This window comes from Lytechinus variegatus, chromosome 4, assembly GCF_018143015.1.
Source record: "Lytechinus variegatus isolate NC3 chromosome 4, Lvar_3.0, whole genome shotgun sequence".
Lineage (NCBI taxonomy): Eukaryota > Metazoa > Echinodermata > Echinoidea > Temnopleuroida > Toxopneustidae > Lytechinus > Lytechinus variegatus.
The window spans coordinates 48,489,097-48,502,304 of record NC_054743.1 but is presented as its reverse complement, the minus strand read 5'-3'; the positions used below and the strand labels follow the sequence as shown (position 1 = coordinate 48,502,304).

General features: G+C 36.3%; 1 protein-coding gene across 5 annotated transcripts in view; it reads left to right on the top strand.

Moving 5' to 3' along the window:
* The window catches only part of LOC121414220, an 83,948-nt gene that overhangs the window by 56,445 nt on the left and 14,295 nt on the right, over window positions 1–13,208 (top strand). For all 5 annotated transcript variants that reach the window (XM_041607323.1, XM_041607322.1, XM_041607321.1 and 2 more), the window contains 3 exons: window positions 182–286; window positions 3,202–3,384; window positions 4,899–5,078. In XM_041607323.1, the coding sequence (XP_041463257.1) occupies window positions 182–286; window positions 3,202–3,384; window positions 4,899–5,078 (468 nt within the window). The remainder of the gene's footprint in view (window positions 1–181; window positions 287–3,201; window positions 3,385–4,898; window positions 5,079–13,208) is intronic.

Here is a 13,208-nt window from a genome sequence, read left to right as displayed (position 1 = left end):
CCTGAAATCTCCATCTACGCTTGTTTTTTCAGGGCCATTTATGAAATTTGCATCATATGCTTGTAAATTTTCGTAATTAACTTCTATCCATTATGCTCGTTTACAATGATTCCCAAGCTATACTGATGAAATAATTTAGAGAAACAAATTGATGTTTTTTTTTGTTCATTGTGATGAGCAGATACATGGAGAAGGTGGAGAACAACAGCAGGGAAATGATTCAGTGGACTCCGAAATAAGTGAATTTATCCCACGTGAAGCTTCTTCTCCATTTCCAAATAAGGAGGTACGTTTGTGACAAGCTACATGACCAAACATTCCGAATTAGTAAGAATTAGCGATTGCCTGCTTTATATAAAAAAAACTCTGCGATTCATGTTCATTATTACGATAGTGTCTATTAAACGGATATAACACAGACTCCTACATTGTGGTTCAAAGCGAAGACTTTTAAAGAAGTAACATACATTCATTTCACTAAACCATTAAGTTATTAAACGGAAATATTTTATTTCCAAATTGGTTTTTATCATTTATCACGTCCAGTTTCGATGATATCGACTGACATTGGTGTAACACTATGGGGGGGGGGGGGCATGGGCGCAAGTGCCCCCCCCACGGCTGGCAACAAAAGCGGGGGAAAAGGGGAAGAAGAAATTATTGCATTTTATATTATGTTATATTGTAATATATCATCATATTGCAGAATAACTATTTTTCCATCAATTTATGAAACATTACTGGCTTAGGGCGTGTATAGAGGGCCTATGTGTTCATCATTCCTGGTGCTCGTATTGTTTGAGTAATGATATATATATACAGTTGAGGCCAGAAGTTTACATACACCCAAAATGTTCAACAAAAGTTGACACTTTCCAAACATTATAAAATTTACTGCATCTTATGAATTATTTGTACTAACATGACGAATTTGATATGTAACATTCAGTATGTCATGCCCCTTCATCACACTGCTTTGTCATCAGGAGCTGAAAAACATTTAGATGTCATCTTATCCACCAAATCTTTATCTTTTTAATAAAAAAAATCTTGACAAAAACATTTCATATTTGTGCTAGTTACTCCTCAACACAAACATTTCACTTTTTTGTTCAGTGGTGACATATAATGATAGAAAATGTAATATAAATGATAGATTTGACATTTATATATTGCTATGAAACGACGTTTTGAAATATATTAACAAACAACAGAATACATTTAGCACGAATATTATTTTTTTTTCAAAGAAAATTCCTCCTGAAATATAATTTAATCCTAACGGCATCCCAATCATGTGAAAGAGCTTATTACGTTCTTTCCTTGATACCAAATTAGTCGTGGTAGTATTTATATTTCTGAAGATATAGTAAATTTTACGATGTTTGGCAAGTGAACAAATGTCACTGTATTCCACAGGTGTATGTAAACTAGTTCTTATTGTTTTATGTAGTGACATATGTTTTTTCATGACTATATACGTAAAGTGATTGCCCCCTTTTAAGGTCTGAATATCAAACATTCCCTTCCGTGCTTGTAAGTTCGCATTAGTGGACTGGTGAGAAGTCTGCTCTTAATATCAAAAAAGTTCAGCTCGCAATTCACGCTCGCATCATTTGGTGAGTAAATTACGTATGGTCTTAGTGGATTCCTACAAACAAGCCTTCGAATTTCCCTCTTCAGGTCTGAATTTCAAAAATTTTCAGCTCGCTCTTCGCGAGACATGTATCATGTACATGATTACAGTGACTACAAAAAGTGTTTCATGGGTTAGGTTAATTCTAACAAAATCAGCATGCGCTTGCATGGCGCTCGCATTGAATGACTATGGTTAGATATGTATGCTCTTCATGAATTCCTTTTTAAAAAAGTCCTTAAAATGTCCCTGTTTGGGGTAAATTTATACAAAATATATCAGCTCGCTCTTCGCGTTCGCATTGTTTGATTTGCGAGAGCGGTACATATCATGATTACAAAAAATTGCTTATGATATCCTTTTTTAGGTGTGAATATCAAACATTTTCAGCTTGCGCTTTGCGCTCGCATTAGTTGATAAGTGAGATACATATTCGTTCAATTGCACAGTCCGTAAAATTTCTCTATTTTGTCATTAGCCTATACTTGGCAATTGAGCGCTCTTCGCGCGCCCACTAAGTGACTCAATATTTTTGCTGGTGCCCCCCCCCCCATTCCATGACTCACGGTACGCCACTGTCTGCTGATAATATTTAATCGCGCTTGTTAGAATTTAATATGTCAGATGCCTAAAAAGTTGCAATTGCTGGAAAGCAATTGCAACTTTTTATGCATCTTACCCATTATTTCGCTTTTATAGATCGGAAGTATCACCTTTTAAAAAGGTTTGAGGCAGGTAGGGGATGATGTCACAGACACATTCTCTCTTCTGTGATTTGTTATCATTCGTTTTGACTGCTGCTTTTGCCGTCAAAATTAATTTGCGTTACTTTATACCCGGGATGCATGAACTCGCCAGCGTCTCTGTTTGAATAAAAAAAACCTTGGTTCTGTTGTTGAAACAAATGTTTTACTCACTTTTTATTTTTTAAGATGTACGGTCGTCCCTGAAATATGTAATATGGACACACTCAGTGACATTGGAAATCACCCTTGACAAAAATAAAGCACACAATTGTAGGAGTTTGGGGGAAAATGTTGAACTTGGTTTATCGACAAGATTGGGATTCCTGCTTTCCTATAGTTTATCGAAAAAACGTTTCTGTTTAATGATGGATTTTCATGATTTTTTTTAAATTGGACAATGTAGTCTAGAATACATTCTCAAATAGTTAAGACATTAAACCAATCATTTAATGAATATATATCAGACTAAAAATATTGGTAAAAGTCAACCAAGATTGTAGCAGATTCGATGCACTGATTTGGCTTAATAGTTTTGGTGGCTCACATATTCATTACCATTTTACTAATACCTTGGGCACATTTGTCAAAAACAGCCGTTTAAATATTTTATGTACGAGCTACGTATATGTGGTTTGTATGAAAATGAATAAAACGGCTGTTTTCGACTCACTGCCGTAGAGCAAATGTGACCATGGTATTAGTTTGACCAAACGGGGGCTTGCAAACTGTCCTATTTTTTCTAAGAATGCATTGTTACTTGGTATATACTTGTTCATGTAAAATCGTGTTTTGTCCATTTCTTGTTAACCTACGTTACAGAACTCAAAGGCTTCAGAATATCAACTGCCGCTTGTTGGAAAGGTGTTATTGATTGATATACACAGGGCTAAAAACCAGGACGCCGTCGTGGAGCGTGTAGTGAAGGTGGTACATGAACATGTGAAGATCACAGGGAGGCAAAAGCCTCCGAAAGGTGTAAAACATCGTCCTTCTCTGGAAAAGGTAGTACAGCTCGCACTTTACCTTAATCTGCTAAAAAAACACACAATATGTTGTATGCATACTGTCAAGGCTTTGTCATCATACCCACTTAACACCTGGCTTTGAGAGTGGATAAAGTGGGGACTAACACCTTCCGAAAGGACACTAGGCCTTCGGCATCGATCACATACCCCGTTGTGACAAGGAGGGAGCCAGAACGGCTACACTCCAATCCTGCCAAATGCATTGAAATCACCAATATTTATTTGCAAATCTAGGCCAGGGACTCTTTATTGGTTTGGTTTTCCATATTTATCGTCATCAATATATTCATTTTCAATAAGGAGAATGAACCAAAGCCATCCCGAAAATATTGTCATATGTGACACAAATTAAAAAAAATCTTGATTTGTATCAAGCATGAAACTAACAGATTCGAAAATACCGAGAAAAAAATCGAAAAGAGGAAATGATGAATCTGTATAATACTCATTTTGCCTTAATATGTTGTATTTTAATAATGATGTTTATAATAATAATACTAATGATAATAACAAGGACATTAATGATAAAATAATAAAATCGGCATATCTACCTTCGGGATCTATCAACGTTAACCACTTCAGTTCCGAAAACAGGCCTTTTAGAGAGAGAGAGCTCCTGTTATTACCCTGACGTTATTGCTGGGCTGCCTATAGGCGCTCATAGCATTGAATATGAATATGAATGTGAGTTTCAGTAATATAGATGGATGTTTGACCCGTATCTACCCCCCCCCCGAAAAAAGGGAATACGTACGGGTTGTTTTCGTAATCCTATCTTCATATGAAGTTCCAATCACACATCAACATTTAAACATAAGAACTGGACATTCTATCTTCTTTTTGTAATCATGAAAAAAAATATTTTGAAATAAATGATGAAAGCGAAAAATCGTCACGTGAAGATTATCCAGATCTGAAAATGGACATTAATTTTTGAGCAAGTTTTTAAACAGACAATAACCTCTTATCCAATTAAATTCCTGTGAATATGAAGCGGGAGCTGGAATTCTTCATATACGAAACCGAGAGAAAATGTTAAGCACTGTTAAACAGGGAAGAAAATCACGAAGAGCATATTGATGTCATTGTAAATTATGCAAGTGCGGAGCGTGATATATTATTTCTTTTTTATTATAATCAGTACTTTTTTGTAATCATGAACAGGCTCCACATTTAAACTCATTAGCATTCTCTTTAGCAGATTACTGTCTCACTCAAGGCAATACAAGTGCGAAGAGATAGAGAAAATGTTAATTTTATATCACCTTATTTTTCACCCATTATAATACCACTTTCCAATTTTATTCAGTGTTCCTTTTCCTCCTATTTGTGTTTTCTTTTCCCCCTGTCTTGCCTTTCCCTTCCTTTTTCTGTTTCTTTTTTATCCGCCAATGAGGGAGGGAGAGGGCGCTTTGCCCCTCTCCCCCTGAATCCGCCAATATATTTCGATCTTTACTCGCGCCCTTTTTTTCATTTCTTGACCAATTCTAGTTTGCAAAAGACAGGTATCCTGATCAGAGTTTCGCAGATGACACTATTCAATACGTTGTCTATGTACTTAATGAACTAGATCAGATTCCATCTGGTCGCTGGAGAGACAGATGTGAGGTTCTTCTTACGATGCCTGACAATCAGCAACAGGACAAATCAATGTTCTATTCAAAGAGCATCGTAAGTTAAAACAGTTTCTCATTTTGATTTCCATTCCTTAAAAGTGTGTACCCCGATTGTTTTTTCATCTTTATCTTATGTCCTCAGAATAAGTTTTTTTCAAAAAAAAACATATACATAATATATGAACAATAAAAAAAATCAGTTTGAAATTAATCCATAAAGAATTTGCTTTATATATTTTTTTAACTTTGCACTTAAAAAAATATATAATTTCGATGAATAACAAATTGATCATTTATAATTTTGCCATCTTATACCACCAGTCAATTCATTGATGCATGAAAAAAATAAATCGAAATAAAAAAGTTCTGGTCATTTGAAATAAGGCTTGCATTTCCATAATTTCATGAGATAAACGTTTTCCCACAGAAGCTTTCACATGGTGAACAAAAGATTCAATGCATGGCTGATCGTCAACAAAACGGAGTGTCGAGTGAGTTTGAAAGCCAGCCTGGAGAACCTCTTCATTTTATGAAATTATTGAAATTCAAGCCTTATTTCAAATGACCAGAACTTTCTTATTTTTTGACCATTTTCTGTAATTTAGGTATCAAATTAAAGAGGAGATATTGAACTTTTCAAAAATGTGGTTTTCTTTTTGAAACCCAGATACCCCCCGCCAAATGAGTTTTTGATATCCTTTCTTCAAATTGTATTTGCTCACTCATGCGTGAATGAGAAATAATGTATGTAATATCAGATGAAAGAGGAGATTCTAAGCTTTAAATTGGTAGGTCATTTGTCTATTTTATTTATGATTAAGTAATGATAAATGATCGCTAAATCTCGGTTTCGTTTTTTCTGGGACGCACTGTACTATAACATGACTTATTTTGGTACATCGTACGATTAAAGTGATTGGTTAACATTGGTTTGACTTTTAAAAAAATCTGAGCTGGAAGGTCACACTTGTCACCTGTGTCTATGATAAGTTACAAAAATGAAGCCCAGAAAAAATTGCGTTCCAAAATAATTATTTAGTGCTTCAAATATTGAAATATAAAGTGACCGGAAACTTAATTTCATCCCATACACTCATGTATACTATATACAAGACGCCTATTTACAAAATCGGCGTTTGCCTTGTAGTTTTAGCTTTTCATTCTCAATAATGGTTGTTTTCAGGGTTTATTAGTTCTAATACATGCACTTGAACACATGTTTCATCTTGGTTTAAGAATTTTTCATATCGGCTGCTCACAAAATTAAACAATACTTTTAAGGGGCGTAATACCTAGTATTCAATATATATAGTTCCCACTCTCACGATTCGCACTTAACGCCGCCATAGTCCTTTCGTATCTCATCGCGAATGTTCTATCAACTTATCTGAAATTTCACGTGGTAATATTTATGGATACGATTTAATCCGCTTGGGTGGGACAGGGTAACGATTGGTATTTTTCAAATGCCACGATCTGGTATCCCGTTCAGATATGATCGAATTCATTCCGATGGAAGGGTCCCGATTGAGAACACGGTCAAGCTAGGGTTACACCGAAACCGAATCAGCTGCGAATCCATCCGAATATTCGTATTCGGGTGGTTTCGGGAGTATTCTGTTCTCCCTCCGCGAATGCAATAAAATTCGGAAGGGTTAATCCTCAATCGTATACGCAGTGTCATTTATATCAAACTCCGCATAAATCAGAATGGCTTCCGCCCCAAGTGCTCCACAGTTGCTCAGATCATGGACCTATTAATAGTAATAGGTCCATGCTCAGATCCTCACTCTGAGAAGAATCATTGAAGGTGAGAAGGTTAATCACCTCCCATCCACCATTACCTTCACCGACTTCAGGAAGCCTTTGATTCCATACACAGAGAGAAGATGATGAGGATGGTATCCCACCCAACCTCCTGAGAGCAATCATAAGGATGTACAATGATACCATGGCCAGAGTACAGACCCTAGATGGTGAGACGAAGCTGTTAAACATCCTCGCCAGAGTGATCCAGGGAGACACCCTCGCTCTGTTCATGTTCATAATAGTGCTAGATTATACACTGAGGAGAGCCATGGCAGACGGAAAGGAAGAGGGGCTAGGCTTCACTATTACACCCAACGAATCTAGGAGGCACCCGAAGGAAGTCCTAGCTGACCTGGACTTCGTGGATGATATTGCTCTCCTGTCTTATACCATAGAGCAAGCAAAGGAACTCATCAGGGTAGAGACCGAATGCAAGAAGGTTGGTATTCGACTGAATGGCCCCCAAACCAAGTACCTGTCCTACAACACTGAATACCATGCACCACTCCGCACCAGGGAAGGTGTCATCCAGGAACAGAAGGTTGACTTCAAGTATCTCGGATCCTGGGTCGAAAGACATCGCAGTCAGAAAAGCACTCGCCTGGAAAGCCCTAAATGGCATGGATATGATATGGAAGTCAAACATGAACCCGGGTATCAAAAAGCGGTTCTTCGTTTCTAAAGTTGAGGCCATCCTGCTCTATGGATGCGAGTGCTGGGCCCTAACTGTGTCCACGGAGAAAAAAAACCTAAATGGCACCTACACCCACATGCTGCGAAAGTTATGAACGTTCACTGGAGCTCCTACACCTCCGATTACCAACTCTAGGTGATCTTCCCATGGAAGCGGACTTGATTGCTGCCCGGGGGCTCCGTCTAGCCGGCCACCCTCTCCGACATCAGGAACAGAGCACACAGAAATTCCTACTTTGGGAACCAACCCATGGAACAAGGGGTAGAGGATGATCTTGATGTGCGACAAGGATGTATGAACCCCTGTCAGATCCCGGCTGAAGCCGTCTTAAGCATGTACGCAACAACTGCTTTTATATTCTCTGCAATTTACCTTTGTCTGTTGTAGGTATTAACGAAACGTGGCTTCATAGTGAATCACCTCTTCTATATGACATTCCGCACTTTTCACTCATACATTCTGAAAGGGTAAAGGAGGAGGGTGGCTTTTATTCCAATAATACTACATCTTTTAAATCATTCGCTCTGACCTCTCTTCTCGTAATAATGGTGCTGAATTGCTTTGTATCGAAATTGGTTCACGTATTGGGCAAAGTGCTGAAGTGTCTACTATAATAAACTCCCTGAGAAGGACAAAAAAAAACTCTTTTTGGATTATCTTGATAACCCATTACATGAGTTAAACCGAGTAATATGCATTTTATGGGGGGTTTTAATATTGATCTGCTCTCCCAAAATTACATTACCGATGGCCTTAATACATTATTAAATGTCCATGGTATGTTCCCGACAATTATCAAACCATAGAGCTATTACAGAGCTCTACATGTATGATCAAACCTACGAGCATTGAAAAAATACGACTACTTTAATTGATAATATATTTACCTATGTTTTGCAAGAATGAACAATTAAAAGGGGTTTTTATGGACTTAAGGCTTATAATGCAATTGATCATAATATACTTTTAAGCAAACTTTACCATTTAGGGATTCGTGCTACTAACCTTGGACTGGTTCCGTAGTTATCTTGTGGAAGCCAATATAAAGTTTTTTAATCATTCCAAATCAATAACTTTTTTGCCCGCTTCTTCTTTTTTATATTTATATCAATGATATTTCTAATGTTTCAACTTTATTACAATATAGACCTCCGTAAAGCAGGGGCGTCGATCCATTTTTCAGATTGGGGGGGCAAAATCATGAATCAATTTTCCAAAGGCGCTCGATCACACAAACACACACATATGCCTATATATATGTGTACATATATATATATGTATACACACACACACGCAGACACACACACACACAGACATATATATATATATATATATATATATATATATATATATATACATATCTCACCAGCAGATTAATGCGAGCGCGAGCTGAAAATTTTGATATTTCGATCTGAAAAAAAATTGAGTTTAATGGACGTTTTTAATAAAGAACAAGATATATATATCCAACAAAAGATTATTGCAAATCGAAGTGGGAGTTCTTTTAAAGTTTAGAACTGAAAACGGGACCATATTCACCTATTTAATCATGGAAAGTATGGGTTTTTGTTACAAAAATGATGCGAGCGCGAAGCGCGAGCTGAAATTTTCTGATATTCCAATCTGAAAAGTGGACATTTTGAGCACGATTTTAGACGAAGAACAAGTTGTGTATCTCAATCTCGCTTGCTGATTTCTGTGTAACATTACAATCTTATTTTATTTTTAGCACATGCGGAATTATTGGGGGGGCAAAATGATATGTTTGCCCCCCCAATATTTTCATTGGTGGGGCGATCGCCCCCCCTGCCCCCCCATAATCGACGCCTCTGCCGTAAAGCATTTGACACAGGGGCGGCAGAACGTATTTTCGTTGGGGAGGGGAGGGAGGGCAAAGCAAAAATATGCCAAAAATGGCATTTTGGTGCAAACGGATATTTTCACGAGATTATCATCTGTGTGAAGAAGTGGTGTGTTTTGTAGTAATTAAGTTGAGCAATCGTTTTAAAGTGATTTCTGATTGATAAAGTATATATTTAGGTTTTATTTTTATGCGAGCGAGCGCTTTGAGCGATTTCTCAAATCTGAAGTTGTAAAACTCGCTTTTTGGTCAATTAAGGATCTAATAACGGTTAAAAGGGCATCCTTGCGAGCGAGAATAAGGAGCTCATACTTTTGGAAATTTCATGCAATAAGACATGAAAAGTAAAGATTATGAGCAGTTTTTGTAATCATGAAAAAAGGGATGTGAATCTAACTAAAGAATTAACGCGTGCGTGAAGCACGAGCTGAAATTTTTAATATACTGACCAGAAAAGGAACCTTTGAAAGATTGCATTTAATGACTCGTAAATAGGCTACGGGCTACATATCTCACCAATTGAGTAATGCGAGTGCAAAGCGCGAGCTGAATATATGTGATATTCTATCCAGAAAACTAGACATTCTTGGCATTTCACCAGGAACAGAATGACTACTGTTACGATACTCCAACATATAACAATGAAAATTTAGTTTAAAATTTGATTTCCTTTTCTTTTCAACTTTTCAATTCAATTCCTTATTCCATTTCCATTCGAAACATAGTACAAAGTAATGTAAAGTAATACAAATCATTTTTTTTTTTCAATTTTATTTATTTCACTTCCGTCAAACAAAAACAAGTTGTATACCATATATAAACATAAGTATTTGTATCCGTTGCAGAGAAACAAAAATAATAATACACATGTTGTGAAAAAACACACAATTTGGGCAGCACATTGGAGGTTTTAACTTAGTATATTATTTTTCAATAGAAATCAAATTAAGATGGAAATGGAGGGACCCACTAAAAAGCAATACTTGTACAATGTGGGCCCCTGAAAAAAAAACACAACCAATAACTAAGTACAAATACAGATATATGTAATCAAATGAGAAAAAAAATAAATAAATGATAAATAATACTCACAAAATAAATACGAAGTTATCAAAAAAATATAGTTTGTATAGGACAAAACAACCCGTCCTAAAATATCCCCCCCCCTCGAAGAAAAAAAAAGAAAAAGGGGAGAATGCCCTGATAGGATGGATGGGTGCTGCTGAACGTAGATAAAACACATGCAATCGTGGATGTGTATAAAAGGAGAAAAAATATATGAAATGACCTGGAAAGAATATGATGCGCAAAAAAATGTGATTGATGCCGTAAGTAAATAAGTGGTATAAGAAGGCGGATAAGGACAGGAGAGAAAGAGAAAATAGAGGAGAGCATAGACACAATAATGTACAAGGTTCGACACCGAGCACAAATGAGAAGGACTTGTATCAGATTTGTTTTTCTATTAAAAAAAAGATGATTAATTTGTTTTAATTATAGTCTTTATAGTAATATTGATGACTTGACAGAGATGATGAATTAGATCTAATTTTAGGGTACATTATAGGATTTTAATAGAGATAGTTTGAATTTAGTCTAAAAAGAGTTCAAAGATTTAGCAGTTCTTAAATCATTATGAAATGAGTTCCATAACTTTGGTCCATCATATATACACAACAAAAAAGTAAGTCCCCCCTAAATCAAATTGCTGTAACTTTTGAACGGAATGATTTTGAGATATGATGTTTCGTAGGTGGATTTCTACACTCATTAGGCAACTCCTGGGGAAATATAAAATTGATCGGTTGAGTCATGCATGAATAATCAAAGATTGAATTAAAAATGACCATTTTTGAAAGTCACAAGAGTCGTGTTTCAGATTGTGCAAATACAATGTTGGACAAAAGTTGTTTTTTAGGTGAATTTTATGGTGTTATACTGGTTTACTATCCATCATTTAGCCACTCCACACACAACTTTGATATCGTATGTTCATGGTTGAGTGAGCACATTGTATTGCAGGGGCCGCGGAAGCGGGGGGAGGGGGTTCAGCCCCCCCCCCACTTTTTTCAAAAAGCATGTACAAAAATGTAAAAATGACCATACGATTGTGATTTTTGCATGGTCAGCCCCCACCCTCCCACTTTTGGCTCAGCTACCCCCAACCTCCCCTCCCCCCCCCACTTTGAAAAACTTCCGCGGCCCCTGTATCGTGACGTATCATCATAGGGGGTTATGGTAGTATCATTTACAACTTGCTATAGATCATGTTAGAATTTGAAAATGTTGGTGGCTTCCCCGATTATAGGCCCCTCCCCCATTTTAAGATTCTGGGTCCACCACTAATTTGCCCATAAATTAAACTGATCATGAAAATTTGTTACGAAAAGAATACATTTATGCCGTATAAAGAGTATTCATTCCTAAGTTTTCGAATGTGCTCGCTCAACCATGAAAATGTTTTAAGTTCGAAAAGTGTGTGGTGATAGAAATGATGGATGATAAAACAAAAACATTTGAAACCGAATTTGCCCTCAATATGCACGTTATGACCGTTTAAAATGACTCCGTGACATTGAAAATACCCATTTTCCCACTTTGATGCGTGCTCACTCATTCATGAATAAACATATTGATTTCATTTCTGCACAGAATTCTGCCCATAGGTTAATAAACATTTAATACTGCCAAATGACATTGCTAAAGACAGCCTTGAAAAAAAGATCCACCATACTGAATATGGGGTTAAGTATGCTTTAACATATGCACCCATAATGTACACAAGTCTATGAGAGAAGAAGTCAAAATTTTCACAAATATGAAATGAGGGTTTGATTCATGGACGATTTGTGCTACTTCTGCCAACAGTTTTTTCATGAAACTACGCACATGGCTTCAGAGTAACACTATCCAAAAGGCGCGCACAACAAAATAACCATTCAACACGGCACAGAGTGGGGCCACGGCTTTGAACTTTCTTCTCATTTGCATAATTTTCGAATATTATGTGCTCACTTAAACATCGGGATTTTCATAAAAATCAAATCAAATGAACTATGCAAGGAGGTTTTTAACGGATATCCATAGTTACGAATTGCATTTTTTCCATAACGTAAAAAAGAGAGCATCACATTCCACATGTTCATTCAAGCGTGAATGTTTAATTAAAAGCCTTTGAATCATTGAAGCAAGTTAAATGGTCGTGAACATAACGAAAAAATTGAGAAAAGATAATTTTCAGTTACCAAAACGAAACAATAATTGTCTATGATATTTGAAAATCGTATTTTTTGTTTTTAATAAATGTTCATTGAACCGTGAAACGATGAATATTGTTGAAGATACTCTTCCCAAAAATAACTGTCATCATATTCTTTCATTCTTAGTGATATAAATGTATAAAAAATCCAATTATTGCAAATTTGGACTTGTGTTTATTCAACCATGAAATTTAGCAAAACAGTTGTATCGTACTTTAGAAAGTACCTTTTACAAGCCTTCTGACTATTTTTCATGATGAGAATGTGGAATTAGTTCCAGTAAAATGGAATCAAAGTCATGATATTTGGCTTGTGACTTTTGAAAAGTGGCATTTTTGCCTTCTGACGGTGCTCACTGAAGCATGACGTAAAATACGTCCTTTACATTTACTCAGAGGGTAGCCTATAAAATTACCTAGTACACGCTCATGTAAAAATATTTCAATAATTCGAATTGGTTCGGAAATTATTGATGTTTGTTCAAGGGGGGACTTACTTTTTTGTTGTGTATATAAATCTGTTCTGAGCCAGCAAAGTTCTTAAAAGTGGTAAATGGAATTC